General features: G+C 36.3%; 1 protein-coding gene across 1 annotated transcript in view; it reads left to right on the top strand.

The window, feature by feature from the left end:
• The window catches only part of LOC128647972 (polycystic kidney disease protein 1-like 2), a 543,684-nt gene that overhangs the window by 366,543 nt on the left and 152,100 nt on the right, over positions 1 to 25,041 (top strand). The window contains exons 28-30 of the mRNA XM_053700651.1: positions 4,936 to 5,135; positions 6,422 to 6,648; positions 11,273 to 11,483. Coding sequence (XP_053556626.1) covers positions 4,936 to 5,135; positions 6,422 to 6,648; positions 11,273 to 11,483 — 638 coding nt within the window. The remainder of the gene's footprint in view (positions 1 to 4,935; positions 5,136 to 6,421; positions 6,649 to 11,272; positions 11,484 to 25,041) is intronic.

Here is a 25,041-nt window from a genome sequence, read left to right as displayed (position 1 = left end):
CATCAAACCACACAGTCATTTAAACAACATTCTTCACCCAAATTGTCCTCCACACATTATTTTATTTAGCAACATTATCACCCACCTTTTCCGCTCTTTAATGCCTTCTCAGATCTGCTGTGCATAACATTTTGTCTTTCTAATTTCTTCATCATAATTTAAGGAATATTTCCCATGCTAATCTTGTATCCAAATGATGACTGATCTCTTTGCTCATCTGATAATTTAAGTTGTTTCTCCATCATAGCAAAAGCACATTCTCTAAATATGGGACTTCTTTCAGCAGGACAACATTTATAATCTTAGCCTTGAAACTAATCAGAACTCTTCTGCCATTAGAAATAAATCTTGTACTTACTGGCCTAGATTTAGAGTTGGGCGGTAGCCGTCAAAACCAGCGTTAGAGGCTCCAAACGCTGGTTTTTACCGCCCTCTGGTATTTGGAGCCAGTCATTAAAGGGTCTAACGCTCACTTTCCAGCCGCAACTTTTCCATACCGCAGATACCCTTACGTCAATTGCGTATCCTATCTTTTCAATGGGATCTTTCTAACGCTGGTATTTAGAGTCGTGGCTGAAGTGAGCGTTAGAAATCTAACGACAAAACTCCAGCCGCAGAAAAAAGTCAGTAGTTAAGAGCTTTCTGGGCTAACGCCGGTTCATAAAGCTCTTAACTACTGTGCTCTAAAGTACACTAACACCCATAAACTACCTATGTACCCCTAAACCGAGGTCCCCCCACATCGCCGCCACTATATTTAAATTTTTTAACCTCTAATCTGCCGCTCCGTACACCGCCGCCAACTACGTTATCCCTATGTACCCCTAATCTGCTGCCCCTAACACCGCCGACCCCTATATTATATTTATTAACCCCTAATCTGCCTCCCACAACGTCGCCGCCAGCTACCTACAATAATTAACCCCTAATCTGCCGACCGGAGCTCACCGCTAGTATAATAAATGGATTAACCCCTAAAGCTAAGTCTAACCCTAACACTAACACCCCCCTAACGAAATAAATTAACTCTTATTAAATAAATTATTCCTATTTAAATCTAAATACTTACCTGTAAAATAAATCCTAATATAGCTACAATATAAATTATAATTACATCTTAGCTATTTTAGGATTAATATTTATTTTACAGGCAACTTATTTATTTATTTTACAGGCAAAATTATTTTAACAAGGTACAATAGCTATTAAATAGTTAATAACTATTTAATAGCTACCTAGTTAAAATAATTACAAAATTACCCTTAAAATAAATCCTAACCTAAGTTACAATTAAACCTAACACTACACTATCAATAAATTAATTAAACTACCTACAATTATCTACAATTAAACCTAACACTACACTATCAATAAATAAATTAAATACAATTCCTACAAATAAATACAATTAAATAAACTAACTAAAGTACAAAAAATAAAAAAGAACTAAGTTACAAAAAATAAAAAAATATTTACAAACATTAGAAAATAATTACAACAATTTTAAACTAATTACACCTACTCTAAGCCCCCTAATAAAATAACAAAGACCCCCAAAATAAAAAAAATGCCCTACCCTATTCTAAATTACAAAAGTTCAAAGCTCTTTTACCTTACCAGCCCTTAAAAGGGCCCTTTGCGTGGCATGCCCCAAAGAATTCAGCTCTTTTGCCTGTAAAAAAAAACATACACATAGTTATTAACTATTTAATAGCTATTGTACCTGGTTAAAATAAATACAAAGTTGCCTGTAAAATAAATATTAATCCTAAAATAGCTACAATATAATTATAATTTATATTGTAGCTATATTAGGGTTTATTTTACAGGTAAGTATTTAGATTTAAATAGGAATAATTTATTTAATAAGAGTTAATTTATTTCGTTAGATAAAAATTATATTTAACTTAGGGGGGTGTTAGTGTTAGGGTTAGACTTAGATTTAGGGGTTAATACATTTATTATAGTAGCGGTGAGCTCCGATCGGCAGATTAGGGGTTAATTATTGTAGGTAGCTGGCGGCGACGTTGTGGGGGGCAGATTAGGGGTTAATAAATATAATATAGGGGTCGGCGGTGTTAGGGGCAGCAGATTAGGGGTACATAACTATAATGTATGCTGCGGCAGTGTAGGGAGCGGCAGATTAGGGGTTAATAATAATATGCAGGTGTCAGCGATAGCGGGGGCGGCAGATTAGGGGTTAATAAGTGTAAGGTTAGGGGTGTTTAGACTCGGGGTACATGTTAGAGTGTTACGTGCAGACGGAGGAAGTGTTTCCCCATAGAAAACAATGGGGCTGCGTTAAGAGCTGAACGCTGCTTTTTTGCAGGTGTTAGGTTTTTTTTCAGCTCAAACTGCCCCATTGTTTTCTATGGGGATATCGTGCACGAGCACATTTTTGAAGCTGGCCGCGTCCGTAAGCACCGCTGGTATCTAGAGTTGCAGTGGTGTTAAATTATGCTCTACGCTCCCTTTTTGGAGCCTAACGCACTGAAAACCCAGCCATTCTGTGAACTCTAAATACCAGCGGTATTTAAAAGGTGCGGGAGAAAAAAAGCATGGCTGCCAAACTCTAAATCTAGCCGAAAGTATCTGAATTCCATTGTATCCCAATTGATCCCACATGCACTCTGTGTCTATAGACTGAGATCTCATTTAGTCCAGGGACTTTGTTTACTAGTAATATATTAGTCCTCTGCAAATCTATATTGTTGTGTTATGAAAAATACTTTTAATTTATGTAATGTAGCAGGCTTTAACCTAGGTTCTTTTCTATTGTGCTTTTCTGTGTTGTATTTATGTTTATACTTTTGGTGAGGATCATTTTCTAAGATAACTAAGTAATTAATTATTTAATTAATGAATACTTAGATAATTAAATAAATTAAATACATTTAAATAAGTAAAAAGAGATGCTACAATTGAATTCAAATGTTTTAAAGATCTTAAGAGGCCAGACACCCATGGTGTCCCCTTTAGCATAAAAAGAAAGAAAAAAAATCACAGTAATAAAAAATGACATACTTCCTCAGATCATTACATTCCAAAGCAAAGCATTTCCTTGGTCCTGGGTGGAATATATATATATATATATATATATATATATATATATATATATATATATATCGGTCCAATCAATTCAAATCGTTAGCTCACAGAAAAATTGACTTTTGAAGTGGTCAGCTGAGCCTGGGGTATTTGAATTTCATATCTATATTAAGGGGCCGATTTATCATCGGTCTGTCCGACATAATCCGCTCAGCAGATCATGTCCGTCAGACATTGATGAATGCTGACAGCATATGCTGTCGGCATTTATCATTGCACATGCAGTTCTGGTGAACTGCTTGTGCAATGCCGCCCCCTGCAGATTCACGGCCAATCGGCCGCTAGCAGGGGATGTCAATCAGCACGATCGTATGAGATCGGGCACGTTGATGTCTGCCGCCTCAGAGCAGGCGGACCAGTTAAGGAGCAGCGGTCTTAAGAAGCAGGGGCAAATCGCCCCCTAAAAGGTAAGTTTTAGGGCATTTTTATTACAACTGATTAATTAAACTTCATCAAAAATATAACTAACAGTCTGGATCTGATTTTAAAAAGGGGAGAGTTTACCATCACTTTAACCCCTTCCCTACCTGGAATTTCAGAGGAAAACCTGCCCAAGGTACCAGAGACTTTTTAGCATTTTTGCTATCACTCAGTTTAAACAGATATAGAGCCTTTGTTTTTTTTTATTTACCTATTAAATCTGTATACTGTATTTTTAAAGTAGACAACCCAAGGTATTAATCTAGGCCCATTTTGGTATTTTTGAGGCCACACTTTTGCCTCCAAATATGATCAAAAATAAAATAAAAAAAATGTTAACTTTATCACAAACTTTGGGTTTCTCACTGAAATTATTTACACACAACTACTGCAATCATAAGGCAAATGGTTGTAAGCACTTCTCTGGGGACCCCCTTGGTCAGAAACAGCAGACATGCATGCTTTTCGCAATTAGAATGCACACCACACTTCTGAAATTCCTGGTAGTGAAGGGATTAATCAGTTAGCAGTTAAGGGTAAATGTAGTGTAGTGCTGTCATGACCCTCCCATCTGACACCTACCACCTCCCTGATTCCTCCTAAAAAGTTCTCTTCCCTACCCCCTCTCATTGGTCATCATGATCTTCCATCATCCTAGGTACTGGTAGCCACCAGTCTGCCAGTATGCATTTTTTTTTTATTTGTTTATTTATTTTCTATAGTGTAGGGTTCATCCCTCCCTGATCCCTCAGAAATAGTTCCCGTCCCTACTGCACATCCATATTTGTTACTGGCAATATGTCATTGTGCAGTCTGGGGGGAGATTGAGTTTATTTATTGTAGTGTTCCCCTCACCCTTCCCACCTCCTCTTCATGCAATTACACTGTTGGGCCCCCTGCCCCCCTTAGGCACCCACCCCTCCCTTTCCCTTTCTAAAAATATTTCTGAGCGTATGGAACACTTCCCTCTCTCCCTCCTCTGACAATGAATCGCCTACCTGCCTCCCTCCTTCCCTCCAAAACCTCCCTCGTCACTAACACACTTGATACAGACAGTGACAGAGACAGTCTGTATCGTTGATCTGGTTTCATATAGTTAGGGAGCCTGATCAGTGCTCCCTTACTATATGAAGGCAGATGCCTTCTAGCACCAGCTACAGTCTTTGCTGTCTAAGCTGACATCAGGGACCACAGCATGCGCCAAAGTGCTGGATATAGGTACTACCTTAAAACAGTACACTGGGCCAAGTACTATGTAATGTAGTACTTTGGTCCAAATGGCACAAGGGGTTAATCATCATTATTTGTTGTAAAGGGCTGATGAATTTCTTTAAAAAATGTGATACTGATATTTATATGGGTACTAATTTGTAATACTCTACATAATGCAGCTGTCTCTCCCTGCAGCAACCTGTTTTTCATGAAGACTTCTAAAGGTTTCAGAGATGGCCATATCTGGTACTCAGTTTTCAGTCGTTCTCCTAGAAGTCCATTCACTCGAGTTCAAAGAGTCTCCTGCTGCTTCTCCTTGTTGCTGTGTACCATGCTCACTAGCATCATGTTCTGGGGCGTTCCCACTGACCCAGCTGAGCAGAAAATGGATCTAGGTATTTACAGTATAAACACAAGGGCAAAGTACTAATATTAGACCGTACTTCCTACTATTGTAGTGTCATAACAATGAGGGAATCTTAAAGGACAACTAAACACAGTAGAATTGCATTATAAATACATGCATAATAAAAAGACAATGCAAAAGCACAATGTTTGAACTTAAAATCATCAGTAGATTTTTTTTCTGACAAAATTCAAAGTTAGTTGTATTTTCCCTCCCACTACATCATGTGACAGCCATCAGCCAATTACAAACTGCATATATGTATATTCTATGTATTCTTGCACATGCTCAGTAGCAGCTGGTGCCTCAGAAAGTGTGCATATAAAACAATAGTGCACATTTGGATAATGGAAGTGAATTGAAAAGTTGTTTGAAATGTTGTCCTCTATCTGAATAATGAAAATTTAATTTTGACAATTCTTTCAGTGTACTTTTTAGAGGCCAGGTCTGTTTGATGTCCTTCCTGAGCATAAAAACATTAAACAGTACAAGACATTTATCTTTCTTTATCTAAACATATACTCATATACAGGCCTATGATAGGTCTAGAGAAAAGTTACTGGTCTTTATGTTTTCATAGGATATTGCTGCTCAATTAGCAGGCATCACAAAAACTAACAGATGAGTTTTTAAGAATCTCCCTACTTGAGTATGGGTATCATAGCCTAAGCTGATGGTTATCCTAACTGCTCTCCAGCAATCTGGTTCCGTAATGGACTTTGAAATCTGTTTAGATTATTTATTTTGACTCAAAAGAATCTGTTGGCTTGATATAGTGAAAATATAAAGCTGATAGATAAGTGTTTAGATCTAGCCCCTGATGACCACAAACATCTCAAGCACAGGTAATTGAGCACATTTAATTTATTGGCACCACCTTTTTTAAAGGGAAATTAAAATTGAAATTAAACTTTTATGGTTTAGACAGAACCTTCTACATTAAACAACTTGTAAATATATAAAGAGTAAATTTATTTAGGCTTATAGAAGCTCGGGGGGTGCACATGTCTTTAGCACTCTGTGACAGCAGAATTTGCAAGAATGTTTTTAAAAATATCATACACTGTTGCAAAAACTGCTGCCTTAGGTAACTAAAGATATCATATCACTAAGCACATTAAGGTCTGATACTCTTATTAAACACCTTATCTCAATATGTAGCTTCAGATTGTGATACATACATTAATGTGTTCTGAGGATAAGGATGAGAACCAATCATCTGCAGAGTGAGCAAACCATTAAATTACCATCACACTTTCCTTTGCATCTCTCCAGGTAAAATCGAGTTCACTTGGCAGGAGGTAATGATTGGATTTGAAAGCTCCCTCCTTATGTTCCCCATCAACCTCCTAATTGTTCAGATCTTTAGAAAAGTCCGTCCAAGAAAAGAACAAGAATCAAAAGAGAAAAAGACAGAAAGTTGTGTGACGATTTCTACAAATACATCTCCTTCTCCACCAGAAATCTCCAGCTTCTCTCTCACCGCTGAAGCTGTTTTGAAGGTATTGACCTGTTGGTGGAATAACCTGAGTTCTTCACAGATAATCCGATACAAGATGGAGTACTTTGGAGAAAAAATAGTGAACTGTGTTATTGACTAGGAAGTTCCCCTAAAAATATTTGAAAGACTTGATAAAATATAAAATCGTCAGAACATTTTAAAATTAAAATATTTTGTGTTATAAATGTGTCATAACTAGTCATACAGTGGTCTTACAGTCTGCTGGGAAATAATTCTAAAATGCTATTACTCTTAAGTAATATATAAGAATTTGTGAATAACTGGTGAAGCATATGGGTTCTAATCCAATTGTTATAGAATGTATAAGGGTAGTCCTAAATATTAAAGGGATATGAAAGTATTTTATATATATATATATATATATATATATATATATATATATATATATATATATATATATATATATATATATATATATATATATATATATATATATATATATACATAAAAAATGAATCACTTTTAAAGATCTGCAAATAGAATAAAGGTTTAAAAAACATTTAAAACTGCCATTTTGTCCATGGCATACTCCTTGAAAATCTTTTTAAATATATTTATATTATCTCCTTTGTTGTGGCCAATGAAAAATATAAATTCGCTACTTCACATATTAAAGAGATACTAAATACATTTTGTTACTGCATATGTGCAAACATGTCAGCACTGGAATGTAGTGAAAGATAGATTTCAACATAGTGACTAACCTCATTACTATGCTAATAAAATGTATTTAGGGCCAGATTACAAATGGAGCGGTATTTTGGACTCCCGTTCAAGTGTTAAAAACTCTTGAAGTAATTTTTTTGTGCTCTGAGATTCACATTCTCGTATTATGATTTGAAAGTAAAAAGTTTTCACTCTTACGTTCACAAAGTCACGGTAACAAATAGACTTTGAGAAGTTGTGAATGCAAAAATCACATTCCCCCATGGACTTCGATGGAGCCAAAAAAGTTTAAAAAAAACACTGATCGCAGTTTGTTAAAAGCGTGACGTAAGAAGGTAATATGCGTGTCTTTATATGTATACATATTTACGTGTTTATATGTGTATATATGTAAATACATATATACACATATAAATACATTAATACATTTGTACACACATATAATCCTATATATACAGTATGTGTGTGTGTGTATATATATATATATGATACAAGGAAGGAATAACGCACTTAATCCAAAACGCTCATGATAAGTAAAATCCCAAATTTTATTAATCCATTTAAAATCATAACCATTGCACGGTATAAAAAAGTAGCAAAAGTGAATTAAGCAGGGTGTGTGAACAGGAGCACTAGCAAACATGATTTGATCACTGCATAGGTGTCTGCCTGTGCACACCTTCTATTTATTAGGAAAACCCTTACATATTTAAAGCTATATAGAGATTTACTTTGAGTGTATCTACAATCATATATAAAAATTAATTACAAGGCCCAGAAGTTCATGATAGAAAATATTTCATAATATTATATAAAAAATATACATATTAATGAGAATATAAAATTTTAAATTTATAAATCTTTAAGCGAAAATTCTATCAGTACCAATTAACATAGTGCCTTAAATGATTATATATATACTGTATGATATAGAGGAGATCAAAGGAACGAGACCGAATATGTTATAGAATATTTACAAAGACTGAAAGAATTCAAAAGAAGAAGCATGTCTGTAAGAAATGAGAAATAGGACACTAATATTCGTGTCTTCATATGATGCTATTATATGTTGGTGAACAAGAAAGAAGTGATAGATTTTGACAGATTTTAATATGTTATTTTAGAGGGGATACTTATGTAAACACATCTAGGTCTCTCCTCATATTAAGCCCATAAGGACTGCTGGTTTTGAGAGTAAACATCCAGTATATTTCACGTTTATTAAGTTTGTTCTCTCTATCACCCCCTCTTCTCCATATTGGGACGTGATCTATGCCTTGTATGGACAATTTTGTAACATCACAATTATGGAAATCTCTAAAATGTCTAGCAACTGGAGTGTCAAATTCTATGTCTTCTATTGATCTCAAGTGTTGCAAGAATCTATCTTTCAGAGAACGTTTGGTTTTTCCAGTATACTGTTTGAAACAAATTTGGCAAGTGAGTAGATATACTACATGTGTAGTGGAACAATTGATAAAATACTTGATATCATGTTCTTGGTCTGTACTACTTGAGTTAAATTTAGTGCCTTCTATGACATGAGTGCATGAGTTTTGCAGAGCGGACGTCTGCATTTAAAGAAACCTGTTTTCTTTTTAAGCCAGCTACTTTTAGAATTAGGTGGTAAATCAGAGGGAGATAAAGAGTTAGCAAGGGTTTTACCTCTTCTAGTAACAAAATCACAGCCGCTATCCAATATTTCTTTAATAATTGGATCAGTGTGTAAAATGGGAAGTGCTTCTCTGATGATATTACAGACTTTATAGTAATCATTACTATAAGTAGTAATGAATTTGGTCTTGTGTTGTTCTTTCTTGGATTGGATTGATCCTTTATATCTCAAAAGATTATCTCTAGGAATTTGTTCCACTTTGTTCTTAATTTGATCAAGTAATTCTACATTATAGCCTCTATCTATTAATCTGCTGGTAATGATAGATGTTTGCTGTTGATCATTTTCTTCTGTACTACAGTTTCTCTTGGCTCTGATGAATTCTCTCTTTGAAATACCCTTAACTACATGCTTGGGATGGCAGGAACTAAATTCCAAAATTGTATTTCCAGCTGTAGATTTTCTATGTACTATAGATCATATTTAGTGTCAAATTCCCCAATGAATGTAATACCACACTCATTGCGATTCAGGTAGTCACAAAATTGTTTCATTTCATCATCGTTTCCATCAATGATAAAAAATAGGTTGTCTATGTACCTATAGTATTAAATAATCTTATTTTTTAATGGATTTTTATCTGCAAAGACGTGGGACAGCTCCCAACATCCCATAAAGGGATTTGCATAGGAGGGGGCAAATTTCGCCCCCATAGCTGTCCCAAGTCTCTGCAGATAGAAGTCACATTGAAACATGAAAAAGTTGTGTGTCAGAAGGTATTCTATGGCTGTCAGTAAAAATTGTTTAGTAGTAGTTTCAAAGTTACCATAACGATCAAACATATATTCTATTGCAGTTATGCCTTTTGTATGTATAATAGAAGTATATAATGATGAAACATCCACTACGAGAAACCTATATGTAGCTTTCCATTCTACTTGTTTCAATTTGTTCAATAAGTCAGTAGTGTCTTGAATGTAACTAGGCAGTTGTCTAACTAGAGGCTGCAAATATGTGTCCACTAGTTCTGACATTGGTTCATTGAGGGAATCAATGCCTGCAATGATCGGACGTCCAGGAGGACAGTCCGGATTTTTGTGAATCTTTCGAAACAAGTGAAAAACTGGTGTAACAGGAAATTGTGGAATGAGACCATCACTGCTTGACAATCCTAGAATGTTGTTATATTTTGCTACCTGTACTATTTGTGCCAATTCTTTCCAGTAAAGTTGTGTAGGGTTCTCTTTGAGTTTGATATATACATTGTCATCTTTTAGCTGTCTTTCAGCCTCTGCTATATAATCAGAAGTGTTTAGAGCAACAACATTTCCTCCTTTGTCAGACGGTCTGATCGTTATGTCTGCATTTCTTTCTAATTGTTTTATAGCTTGCCTTTCTTTGTAAGTTAGATTCGAATATGCATATTTTTTCTTTTTAGTTATTTTCTCATTTAACACCCTTAGTTTGTCTTCTACTGTTTTTTGAAAGACTTCTATGGCTTTTGTCCTTGTGCGTATAGGATAAAAGTGGCCTTTATTTTTGTTTTTGTTTTTTATGAGACTATCATGATACGTGTTAGTTTCTGAGACATTATCTCTCAACATGTATTGTAAGTCTACAGCAGTACACCAATCTGGGAAAGACATTGAATCAGAAGTTTCAGATGAAATATGTTGATCAGATTTTGGGTCTTTTTGTGTCGTCAAATCAGTGGTACCATAAACGTGTTTACGTAATGTAATCTTGCGTATAACGGGGAGGTTGTCCCCGAAAACATTTCATTAAATTTGAACTTTTTTTCCAAAGACCTGAGAGTGCATTTGTTTTGTGGATTATTTAATAAATCTATGCACCCAGGCAGATGTCCTTAGGAGGTTAATCCTGTAGAGTGGACTTTTAAAATACTTAAATTCATCTATACATATACATACATACACATTTGTAGACATGTATATGCATGCATATATACATTATAGTCCTTTGCCATCAAACACCTTGTTATATACCAAATACCTTTTAACCCTTCTAACTTTCTTTTTTAAAATATTTATATGAATAATGTTTTTATCATTTAGTGTTTATATGAGTATAACTGTGAATGTATTTATGTTGTGTTTTATGCAACTTTTTTTAATGCACTACATTTTATGCGAGAGTTTCAGTTGTGCTAACCTGACAATCATAAAATATGATTTTGCTCTGACGATTGTGTTTTCTTTCAACTTTAAATATGCGCCCTATTTCTGACACACACAAAAACCTTATATCAGCAGTTGGAACACCACTTGTAATCTGTCCCTTTGTCTTTATTTTATACTCATAGGATATCAGAAGAATTGCCAATTCACTGTTTAAAAGCAAGAAAACCCCTGCACTGGACGTAGACTTGGGCAAAACAACAGACATAAATAAACTTTTATCTGTGGTAGAAGACATCATCTGCCAGCAAAATAGAGCTGGGAATGAGTTATATGAAGATTGTAAAAAGAAAGAAAAATCTCTCATTCTCAATCTGGATTCTGCGGATTTTCAAGGTAAACTTGGCAAAATGAGTACTGCAGAGGTTCTAAATAAATAAAATATCATATATATATAGGTGCAAACCCTTAAAATGTTAGCGGCAGCCTGAGGCGTGCTAACAAATGGAGTACGGATAGTACAGCCAAGGTAAATCACTTACTCACTTACTAATAGACTTCTATGGGGCACACTACAAAACTAAGGTCTGGCACGCTCAAGCTTTAACCCGGTGCACTTAGCTAAAGTGTTCTTCACAAAGTCTTAAACTATTTTTTGTGGGTACATACAGTATATACGCATATGAATGTATGTGTGCAGATATATATGTACACACATATATATATATATATACATACACACACACACACACACACACATATATATATATATATATATATATATATATATATATATATATATATATATATATATATATATATATATATATATATACAGGGAGTGCAGAATTATTAGGCAAGTTGTATTTTTGAGGATTAATTTTATTATTGAACAACAACCATGTTCTCAATGAACCCAAAAAACTAATTAATATCAAAGCTGAATATTTTTGGAAGTAGTTTTCAGTTTGTTTTTAGTTTTAGCTATTTTAGGGGGATATCTGTGTGTGCAGGTGACTATTACTGTGCATAATTATTAGGCAACTTAACAAAAAACAAATATATACCCATTTCAATTATTTATTTTTACCAGTAAAACCAATATAACATCTCAACATTCACAAATATACATTTCTGACATTCAAAAACAAAACAAAAACAAATCAGTGGCCAATATAGCCACCTTTCTTTGCAAGGACACCCAAAAGCCTGCCATCCATGGATTCTGTCAGTGTTTTGATCTGTTCACCATCAACATTGCGTGCAGCAGCAACCACAGCCTCCCAGACACTGTTCAGAGAGGTGTACTGTTTTCCCTCCTTGTAAATCTCACATTTGATGATGGACCAAAGGTTCTCAATGGGGTTCAGATCAGGTGAACAAGGAGGCCATGTCATTAGATTTTCTTCTTTTATACCCTTTCTTGCCAGCCACGCTGTGGAGCACTTGGACGCGTGTGATGGAGCATTGTCTGCATGAAAATCATGTTTTTCTTGAAGGATGCAGACTTCTTCCTGTAACACTGCTTGAAGAAGGTGTCTTCCAGAAACTGGCAGTAGGACTGGGAGTTGAGCTTGACTCCATCCTCAACCCGAAAAGGCCCCACAAGCTCATCTTTGATGATACCAGCCCAAACCAGTACTCCACCTCCACCTTGCTGGTGTCTGAGTCGGACTGGAGCTCTCTGCCCTTTACCAATCCAGCCACGGCCCCATCCATCTGGCCCATCAAGACTCACTCTCATTTCATCAGTCCATAAAACCTTAGAAAAATCAGTCTTGAGATATTTCTTGGCCCAGTCTTGACGTTTCAGTTTGTGTGTCTTGTTCAGTGGTGGTCGTCTTTCAGCCTTTCTTACCTTGGCCATGTCTCTGAGTATTGCACACCTTGTGCTTTTGGGCACTCCAGTGATGTTGCAGCTCTGAAATATGGCCAAACTGGTGGCAAGTGGCATCTTGGCAGCTGCACGCTTGACTTTTCTCCGTTCATGGGCAGTTATTTTGCGCCTTGGTTTTTCCACACGCTTCTTGCGACCCTGTTGACTATTTTGAATGAAACGCTTGATTGTTCGATGATCACACTTCAGAAGCTTTGCAATTTTAAGAGTGCTGCATCCCTCTGCAAGATATCTCACTATTTTTTACTTTTCTGAGCCGGTCAAGTCCTTCTTTTGACCCATTTTGCCAAAGGAAAGGAAGTTGCCTAATAATTATGCACACCTGATATAGGGTGTTGATGTCATTAGACCACACCCCTTCTCATTACAGAGATGCACATCACCTAATATGCTTAATTGGTAGTAGGCTTTCGAGCCTATACAGCTTGGAGTAAGACAACATGCATAAAGAGGATGATGTGGTCAAAATACTCATTTGCCTAATAATTCTGCACTCCCTGTATATATATATATAAATCTTTTAAAGTTAGAATTTAAGAAGAAGAAAAAGTATAGAGAAGAAAGAAAAAAGAAGAAAAAGTCAATCTTTACCAGCACTAAGACAATTGTTGCAAATAAAAAGTAACATCCCTCAAGGGAAACAAGAATATACTATCAACAGCAGAGATGTATTGCTAAATAAAAGAACAAATGTAACACTATAGCAGATAGAACAAAATAACATTTAATGTACCAAAGCAATAATATCCTAAGCACATATGTGATTATAAAGATCTACTCAAATATAATGTTCCACTAGGAACTGGGGATCCTCAGAGCCGACAATGAAGTATGGGCAATAAAGGAGGAAAAAATGATTCCGTAGAAACCAAAAGTCAATTTCTATATCATGTTAGAAACATGATAAGAACCAAAAAGGCCCATCAAGTCTACCCATATTACATGTTACTTTTTCCTTAGGATAGCCTTATGCATGTCCCAGGCATTTTTAAATTCCTTTACAGTCTTTGTGTTTACCACCTCAAATGGAAGTTTATTCCATGAATCCACCACCCTTTCTGTAAAAAAATGCTTCCTCAAATTTCTCCTGAATCTGCTACCCTCTAACTTTAGATTGTGACTCCTTGTTTTGGCATTTATTTTTTTGTGAAAAATGCTTTCAGCTTCTATTTTATTAAGCCCCTTCATATATTTGAAGGTTTCTATCATGTCACCTCTTTCCCTTCTATCCTCTAAGCTATATGTTGATGTATGGCCAATTTCTCTTTGCAAATAATTATAGCTTGTGAATTAAATGGCCTTACTCCCAGTTACTTCTCGTAAATATCAGCTCTCAGTAGAGTTATCCCTTCATTGGCAAGTAATTAACCTTATGGCAACTCTTCCCTTGAAAGTACATGACCCGTAGGTAGAAAACAATGTCGGTTACAGGGAGGAAGTCACCAAGTATCAATCCCACACAAAATTTGTGATACAATTAGAATTTCTATTAAAACACAATTATTTTCTGTTCAATAAAAAAGTATATGAACAGACTTTGGGAACTGCGATGGGGACATGTTGTACCCTAACATATACGTGCCTTTTCCTGGAATCTTGGGAAATGGAAAGGGTGTATAATTTGGAAGATAATTTATTTAGTTTGTGGATTCGTTTTATAGACGATATCCTGGTGTTATGGGAATGCTCAAGTGATGAATTGAAGGAATTTATGGAAAAATTAAATCAGAATGATTATAATTTAAAATTCACTTATGAATACAGCGATACTGAAATACCTTATACCTTCCTTGACCTCAGGATATTAAAGATAGGCAACAAACTTAACACTGCAACACATAGGAATAAAACAGCACGTAACATAAGGTTAACATATTATTGCTTTGGTACATTAAATGTTATTTTGTTCTATCTGCTATAGTGTTACATTTGTTTTTTTATTAAGCAGTACATCTCTGCTGTTGATAGTATATTCTTGTTTCCCTTTTATTTGCAACAATTGTCTCAGTGCTGGTAAAGATTGATTTTTTCCTCTTTTTTTCTTTCTTCTCTTTACTTTTTCTTCTTCTTAAATTCTAACTTTATAAGATTTATTAATTAATTATACAATCTCTGTGCACCTTTTCCTGCCAATAATTCGCAAAGAGAGGCAGGAACAAGAGGACAAGTCCATCATAATATCTTTAGTGTTGCTAGTTTACAAGTATTTATATATATGTTATATTAGGTTCCAGAAGGAATGGTTGTAAATCAAAACCGTTGTAAATTGAAACCCGGTTTATAATGTAAGTCAATGGGAAGTGAGGGAGTTAGGTTCAAGACCCCTATCAAAATTGTCATAAATAACACCTAATACATTATTTTTAAAGCTTTGAAATAAAAACTTTAAATGCTAAACAGCATTATAAACCTAATAAAATAGATTGTATCATCATCAAACTAAGTTTAATTAACAAAAACATTTGCTATCAGCACCTAATAAAATTATCACACAAACACAGACTGTATCAGCATCAATCTAAGTTTAATGAACAAAAACATTTGCTAAACAGCACCTAATAACATAAGTTTAATGAACAAAAACGTTTTTTTACTTGCATTTTTCTGCAAACAGTTCTCTGCATTGAGTCTGCAGCTAAGGGAAGTGGCTGCTAGATCTTGTTCCTTTAAAAACGTCTCCATTGCTCAGGTCTGGTTATACACTGATTAATTTCAGCCTGCCTGTGTTTAATCACACAACAGGCTGTATCATCATCAAACTAAGTTAAATGAACAAAAACCTTTTTTTTTACTTGCCTTTTTCTGCAAACAGTTCTCTGCATTGCGTCTGTATAAATATATATATATACCCCTTTGAGCTCTTCCCAGTCCAACACCTTAATATATGCTATATCTCTTTAAAATCATTTTTAAAACACTTTTATTAATAATAAACCTTTATATTACATTTAATATGTATATATGTGTGTGTGTGTGTGAAATACTTTATTCTAATATAGTGTACTGTACATGTGTTTATTGTAGCCCTAATAGTTTACTTCAGGGCTATAGGCCACTACATTGTTAGCACTATTATGGGCTAGATTACGAGTTGAGCACTGTTACAGGCCAGCAATAAAGGGTTTATCTCGGGTGTTTGCAATTGTTGTTTGTAAGTTGAAAGTATACGGGTTCGCTTGAGCGCCATTGAAAATATTTTTAAAAATGAATATAAATTATTGAAAATTAATAAACATACTGTAAAATATCTAGATATATTCTATGTATTATTTAGAATATTTTATAGTATGTTTATTAGTTTTTAATAATTTATATTCATTTTTTATATTTTATTTGTAATACTTCAATAACGCAGCTTAAGAATACTAAATTATTATGTGCGTTACCCAGACTGCATTAAGATCTTAATTGAGAAACAAGATGAGCAAAAATGCATATTTTACATTCCTATGTTCTTCACATAGAAAATAATGTACTTTTTATTATATATATATATATATATATATATATATATATATATATATATATATATATATATATATATATATATATATATATATATATATATAATATTGTTTATGTAAAATACATATCTATACTGTATAGATATATACACATAAATATAAAAATATGTATTTAAAAATAAAAAGGACATTATCCTGCAAGTGAAGAACATTGAAATATGAAATATGTACATTAAATATACAGTAAAACACATATAAACACATAAATGTGTATGTATACATATATAGACATATTTGTAAGTGCATTGCAGCCCTTTGAAGTTAAATAGATGAAAACATGTAAACTTATTTTTTATGCAATATTCATATTTAACTCCTTAGTGACCAGAGCACTTTTACATTCTGCAGTGTTTGTGTTTAGCTGTAATTTTCCTCTTACTCATTTACTGTACCCACACATATTATTTACTGCTTTCTCACCATTAAATGGACTTCCTATAGATACCATTATTTTCATCATATCTTATAATTTACTATAAAAAAAATATAAAATATGATGAAAGAAAAGTTTCTAAATTTTATCCTGAGTTTAGAAATACCCAATGTTTACATGTTCTTTGCTAATTTTTTGCAAGTTATAGGACAATAAGTACAAGTAGCACTTTGCTATTTCCAAACCATTTTTTTTCAAAATTTGCATGTTACATAACACTGATATCTGTCAGGAATCCCTGAATAACCCTTCACATGTATGTATATATATATATATATATATATATATATATATATATATATATATATATATATATATATAAAAATATATACTTTTTAGTAGACACCCCAAAGTATTGATCTAGGCCCATTTTGGTATATTTCATGCCATCATTTCACCGCCAAAAGCAATCAAATAAAAAAAAAGTTTACTTTTTTACTAACTTTTTCACAAACGTTAGGTTTCTCTCTGAAATTATTTACAAACAGCTTGCGCAATTATGGCACAAATGGTTGTAAATGCTTCTATGGGATCCCCTTTGTTCAGAAATAGCAGACATTTATGACTTTGGCATTACTTTTTGGTAATTAGAAGGCTGTTAAATGCCGCTGCGTACCACACTTGTATTATGCCCAGCAGTGAAGGGGTTAATTATGTTGCGTAGCTTGAAGGTAGCTTGTAGGGTTAATTTTACCTTTAGTGTAGTGTAGTAGACAACCCAAAGTATTGATCTTGGCCTATTTTCGTATATTTCATGCCACCATTTCACTGCCAAATGCGATCAAATAAAAAATAATCGTTAACTTTTTCACTAACTTTAGGTTTCTCACTGAAATTATTTACAAACAGCTTGTGCAATTATGGCACAAATGGTTGTAAATGCTTCTCTGGGATCCCCTTTGTTCAGAAATAGCAGACATATATGGCTTTGACATTGCTTTTTGGTAATTAGAAGACTGCTAAATGCCGCTGCGCACCACACTTTTATTATGCCCAGCAGTGACAGGTTTAATTAGGTAGCTTGTAGGGAGCTTGAAGGGTTAATTTTAGCTTTAGTGTAGAGATCAGCCTCCCACCTGACACATCCCACCCCCTGATCCCTCCCAAACAGCTCTCTTCCCTCCTCCACCCTACAATTGTCCCCACCATCTTAAGTACTGACAGAAAGTCTGCCAGTATAAAAAAAAAAGTTTGTGTTTGTTTTGTTTTTTTAATTTGTTTTTTTTAATTATATATTTCCATCTAAAGGGGAGGAGAGTCCACTGTTTCATTCATCACTTGTGGGAAATAAGAACCTGGCCACCAGGAGGAGGCAAAGACACCCCAGCCAAAGGCTTAAATACCTCCCCCACTTTTCTCTTCCCCCAGTCATTCTTAGCCTTTCGTCACAGGAGGTTGGCAGAGAAGTGTAGGAAGATTCAGAGTAGTCTCTTATGGAGGGTAGTACTCTTCGCAATGGGACTGGAGTTTTAAGTAGTCCTGTCAGCCTCTCAGTGAGAGCATGGATGAAAGTTAGAGTCCAGAGATGCAGGGGGAGTTCTCCTGTGAAACCATCCTGACTCATATTAACAGCTCCTTAAGCAATCAGCATTGACGCATTTCACTGCCTGCTTTTATTCTCTCAAGTCCATGTCAGGAGCGATGCTACTAACCTGTCACACTTGAAGGGCCGTGTTCCTGTTCCACTGTGTTGATTTTGGTAAGATGGTTTCATTATATATATATATATATGAGATAACGCAAGAAGACAGGGTCACAGTGTGACTCCTTTTATCTGTATAGAATCTAGGGCAATACCCTCGGATGGGGGTTATGGAACAGGGGGGATTTTAATATACATAATAATGTTTATTGTGTTTTTTGCTGCACTTGTGTGTGATCAGGCTCTGTCAGTGTGGAACAGTTAGAGAGAGATTGAGGCAGACTTTTTTGGCATGTCTCTCGCTCAGTGCAGGGGCGGTCCTGCATGGCACTCCATGTGACCGGGTGTGGCCTCAGTAACTTCCTCTTTCTTGACCTGTGTTTGGAGGAGACAAAAGCTGTTTCTTGTAGTCCGGGTCATAGGAGGTGGTGAGTGCCCCGACCTTTGGGATATAAAGGTGCCATTTAATCATTAATCAGGTCCGTATTAAAGGCGCAAGCTATGGAGGACTCTGATATGTTGGAGGATACTCCTTCTTTATCTAAACCTACTAATTGTGTATACAATTATACACAGCTGTTCCACATGCTATGACAATATTACTACTTATAAAAAGAATAAACGGCTAGATCACGAGTTTTGTCGGTAGAGCCGTGCGGGGCTAACAAGCTCACTTAAAACAACGCTGGTATTACTGGTTTTCTGAATGGCTGCATTAGCCTCAGAAAAGTGAGCGTTGAGCAAAATTTAGCTCCACATCTCACCTCGATACCAGCGCTGCTTAAATCAGCGGTAAGCTGGCTAAATGTGCTCGTGCATGATTTCCCCATAGGAAACAATGGGGCTGAGCCGACTGAAAAAAAACTAACACCTGCAAAAAAGCAGCGTTCAGCTCCTAACGTAGCCCCATTGTTTCCTATGGGAAAATAAAAAATATGTCTACACCTAACACCCTAACATGAACCCCGAGTCTAAACACCCCTAATCTTACACTTATTAACCTCTAATCTTCTGTCCCCGACATTGTCGCCACCTGCATTATACTATTAACCCCCTAATCTGCTGCTCCGGACACCGCCGCCACCTACATTATACCGATGAACCCCTAATCTGCTGCCCCTAACATCGCCGACACTTACATTATATTTATTAACCCCTAATCTGTCACCCCCAATGTTGCCGCCACCTACCTACAATTAATAACCCCTAATCTGCTGCCCCCAGCGTCGCTGCCACTATACTAAATTTATTAATCCCTAAACCTAAATCTAACCCTAACCCCCCCTAACTTAAATCTAATTTAAATAAATCTAATGAAAATTACTATTATTAACTAAATTAATCCTATTTAAAACTAAATACTTACCTATAAAATAAACCCTAATATAGCTACAATATAACTAATAGTTACATTGTAGCTATTTTAGGATTTATTTTTATTTTACAGGCAACTTTGTATTCATTTTAACTAGGTAGAATAGTTATTAAATAGTTATTAACTATTTAATACTTACCTAGCTAAAATAAATACAAATTTACCTGTAAGATAAATCCTAACCAAAGTTAGAAATACAAAATAAATTACCTAAATTAAATTAAACTAATTACAATTAAATTAAATAAACTAAATTACAAAAAAAAAACCCACTAAATTACAGAAAATAAAAAATTCATTACAATTTTTAAAACTAATTACACCTAATCTAATCCCCCTAATAAAATAAAAAAGCCCCCCAAACTAAAAAAAATTCTCCTTCCCTATATTAAATTACAAATAGCCCTTAAAAGGGCCTTTTGCAGGGCATTGCCCCAAAGTAATCAGCTCTTTTAATTGTAAAAAAAATAATAATACCCCCCCAACATTACAACCCACCACCCACACACCCCTATTCTAAAACCCACCCAATCCCCCCTAAAAAATCCTAACACTACCCCCTGAAGATCACCCTACCTTGAGCCGTCTTCACCCAGCCGGGCACAAGTGGTCCTCCATACGGCAGAAGTCTTCATCCGATCGGGGCAGAAGAGGTCCTCCAGATGGCAGAAGGCTTCATCCAGGCGGCATCTTCTATCTTCATCCTTCCGGAGCAGAGCGGGTTCATCTTCAATCCAGCTGACGCGGAGCATCCTCTTTAAACGAAGTCCTAACGAAGAATGAAAGTTCCTTTAAATGACGTCATCCAAGATGGCGTCCCTTGAATTCCGATTGGCTGATAGAATCCTATCAGCCAATCGGAATTAAGGTAGGAAAAATCCTATTGGCTGATGCTATCAGCCAATCGGATTGAAGTTCAATCCGATTGGCTGATCCAATCAGCCAATAGGATTGACCTTGCATTCTATTGGCTGATTGGAACAGTTTAACATGATTTGTTTTTGTTATACATAATAGAAATTGTATGGCCATTTAAGTTAAGTGAATATTGATTTTTGGTGTAGCTTCCATTACAACAAATATTGCAATTGGTGTGTGTATATATGCAATTGGTGTGTGTCCATAAAAGGGAAAATGTAATTACCTTAAGCTTTAATGTTTTACATCTAATATTTATTTTTAGTTGTCCTAAATAATAATAAAAAAAATGTCCTCAGTTTTCTCTTGTTAAGTGTATCCAGTCCACGGATCATCCATTACTTATGGGATATTAACTCCTCCCCAACAGGAAGTGCAAGAGGATTCACCCAGCAGAGCTGCTATATAGCTCCTCCCCTAACTGCCATTACCAGTCATTCTCTTGCACCCAACAAATAGATAGGATGTGTGAGAGGACTGTGGTGATTATACTTAGTTTCATACCTTCAATCAAAAGTTTGTTATTTTATAATAGCACCGGAGTGTGTTATTCCTTCTCTGGTAGAATTTGAAGAAGAATCTACCTGAGTTTTTCTATGATTTTAGCCGGAGTAGTTAAGATCATATTGCTGTTTCTCGGCCATCTTAGGAGAGGTAAACTTCAGATCAGGGGACAGCGGGCAGATTAATCTGCAAAGAGGTATGTAGCAGCTTATTATTTTCTGACAATGGAATTGATGAGAAAATTCTGCCATACCGATATAATGTAAACTCAGCCTTAAATGCAGTAGCAGCAACTGGTATCAGGCTGTCATGTATGTATATTTTACACTTCAGTATTCTGGGGAATGGCACTTCACTGGAATTATACTGTATGCATAAAACTTTAGCCTAATTTGCAGGGACTAGCAACAGGCTTTTTAATAACACTCAATTTATTAATGTTAAACGTTTTTTGCTGGCATGTAAAATCGTTTAATTTTCTGAGGTACTGGGTGAAAAAATGTTTTGGGCACTATTTTTTTCCACTTGGCAGTCGTTTTATTTAATTTATGACAGTTTACTGATCTCTCTCACTGTTATGTGTGAGGGGGAGGGGCCTTTTTTGGCGCTTTTGCTACGCATCAAAAAATTCAGTCAGAAGTTTATTGTCTTCCCTGCATGATCCGGTTCATCTCTACAGAACTCAGGGGTCTTCAAAACTTGTTTTGAGGGAGGTAATCACTCACAGCAGAGCTGTGAGATTGTAGTTGACTGTGATAAAAAAACGTTTATTTCTGTATTTTTTTTCTGCTATCAGGGTTAGTTATCCTTTGCTAATGGGAGCAATCCTTTGCTAAAATTGTGTTTTTTACAAAGATTTGATGCTATAACTTTTCAGTTTATTAATTTTCAACTGTCATAACTTTTTCTGTGCTTCTTATAGGCACAGTACGTTTTCATATTATAGTAAATTACTTGAAAAGTATTTCCAAGTTGCTAGTTTATTTGCTAGTGTGTTAAACATGTCTGATTCAGAGGAAGATATCTGTGCTATATGTGCTAAAGCCAAAGTGGAGCCCAATAGAAATTTATGTACTAACTGTATTGATGCTACTTTAAATAAAAGTCAATCTGTACAAATTGAACATATTTCACCAAACAACGAGGGGAGAGTTATGCCGACTAACTCGCCTCACGTGTCAGTACCTGCATCTCCCGCTCGGGAGGTGCGTGATATTGTAGCGCCGAGTACATCTGGGCGGCCATTACAAATCACATTACAGGATATGGCTACTGTTATGACTGAAGTTTTGGCTAAATTACCAGAACTAAGAGGTAAGCGTGATCACTCTGGGGTGAGAACAGAGTGCGCTGATAATATTAGGGCCATGTCAGACACTGCGTCACAATTTGCAGAACATGAGGACGGAGAGCTTCATTCTGCGGGTGACGGTTCTGATCCAAACAAACTGGATTCAGATATTTCAAATTTTAAATTTAAGCTGGAAAACCTCCGTGTATTACTAGGGGAGGTGTTAGCGGCTCTGAATGATTGTAACACAGTTGCAATACCAGAGAAAATGTGTAGGTTGGATAAATATTTTGCGGTACCGGCGAGTACTGACGTTTTTCCTATACCTAAGAGACTTACTGAAATTGTTACTAAGGAGTGGGATAGACCCGGTGTGCCGTTCTCACCCCCTCCGATATTTAGAAAGATGTTTCCAATAGACGCCACCACACGGGACTTATGGCAAACGGTCCCTAAGTGGAGGGAGCAGTTTCTACTTTAGCTAAGCGTACCACTATCCCGGTGGAGGATAGCTGTGCCTTTTCAGATCCAATGGATAAAAAGTTAGAGGGTTACCTTAAGAAAATGTTTGTTCAACAAGGTTTTATATTGCAACCTCTTGCATGCATTGCGCCTGTCACGGCTGCAGCAGCATTTTGGTTTGAGTCTCTGGAAGAGACACTTGAATCAGCTCCATTAGATGAGATTACACACAAGCTTAAAGCCCTTAAGTTAGCTAACTCATTTATTTCAGATGCCGTAGTACATTTAACTAAACTTACGGCTAAGAATTCCGGATTCGCCATTCAGGCACGCAGAGCACTGTGGCTAAAATCCTGGTCAGCTGACGTTACTTCTAAATCTAAATTGCTTCATATACCTTTCAAAGGGCAGACCTTATTCGGGCCCGGGTTGAAAGAAATTATCGCTGACATTACAGGAGGTAAAGGCCATGCCCAGCCTCAAGACAGAGCCAAACCTAAGGCTAGACAGTCTAATTTTCGTTCCTTTCGTAATTTCAAAGCAGGAGCAGCATCAACTTCCTCTGCACCAAAACAGGAAGGAGCTGTTGCTCGCTACAGACAAGGCTGGAGACCTAACCAGTCCTGGAACAAGGGCAAGCAGGCCAGGAAACCTGCTGCTGCCCCTAAGACAGCATGAATCGAGGGCCCCCGATCCGGGAACGGATCTAGTGGGGGGCAGACTTTCTCTCTTCGCCCAGGCTTGGGCAAGAGATGTCCAGGATCCCTGGGCGTTAGAGATCATATCTCAGGGATACCTTCTAGACTTCAAATTCTCTCCCCCAAGAGGGAGATTTCATCTGTCAAGGTTGTCAACAAACCAAATAAAGAAAGAGGCGTTTCTACGCTGCGTACAAGATCTTTTATTAATGGGAGTGATCCATCCGGTTCCGCGGTCGGAACAAGGACAAGGGTTTTACTCAAATCTGTTTGTGGTTCCCAAAAAAGAGGGAACTTTCAGGCCAATCTTGGATTTAAAGATCCTAAACAAATTCCTAAGAGTTCCATCGTTCAAAATGGAAACTATTCGGACAATTTTACCCATGATCCAAAAGGGTCAGTACATGACCACAGTGGATTTAAAGGATGCTTACCTTCACATACCGATTCACAAAGATCATTACCGGTATCTAAGGTTTGCCTTTCTAGACAGGCATTACCAGTTTGTAGCTCTTCCATTCGGATTGGCTACGGCTCCGAGAATCTTCACAAAGGTTCTGGGTGCTCTTCTGGCGGTACTAAGACCGCGAGGAATTGCGGTAGCTCCGTACCTAGACGACATTCTGATACAAGCTTCAAGCTTTCAAACTGCCAAGTCTCATACAGAGTTAGTACTGGCATTTCTAAGGTCGCATGGATGGAAGGTGAACGAAAAGAAGAGTTCTCTCTTTCCACTCACAAGAGTTCCCTTCTTGGGGACTCTTATAGATTCTGTAGAAATGAAGATTTACCTGACAGAAGACAGGTTAACAAAGCTTCAAAATGCATGCCGTGTCCTTCATTCCATTCAACACCCGTCAGTAGCTCAATGCATGGAGGTGATCGGCTTAATGGTAGCAGCAATGGACATAGTACCCTTTGCACGCCTACATCTCAGACCGCTGCAATTGTGCATGCTAAGTCAGTGGAATGGGGATTACTCAGACTTGTCCCCTACTCTGAATCTGGATCAAGAGACCAGAAATTCTCTTCTATGGTGGCTTTCTCGGCCACATCTGTCCAGGGGAATGCCATTCAGCAGGCCGGACTGGACAATTGTAACAACAGACGCCAGCCTACTAGGTTGGGGCGCTGTCTGGAATTCTCTGAAGGCTCAGGGACAATGGAATCAGGAGGAGAGTCTCCTACCAATAAACATTCTGGAATTGAG

This window comes from Bombina bombina, chromosome 1 (genome assembly GCF_027579735.1).
Source record: "Bombina bombina isolate aBomBom1 chromosome 1, aBomBom1.pri, whole genome shotgun sequence".
In the NCBI taxonomy this organism is placed as follows: Eukaryota; Metazoa; Chordata; class Amphibia; order Anura; family Bombinatoridae; genus Bombina; species Bombina bombina.
This window is presented reverse-complemented; position numbering and strand designations above follow the sequence as displayed.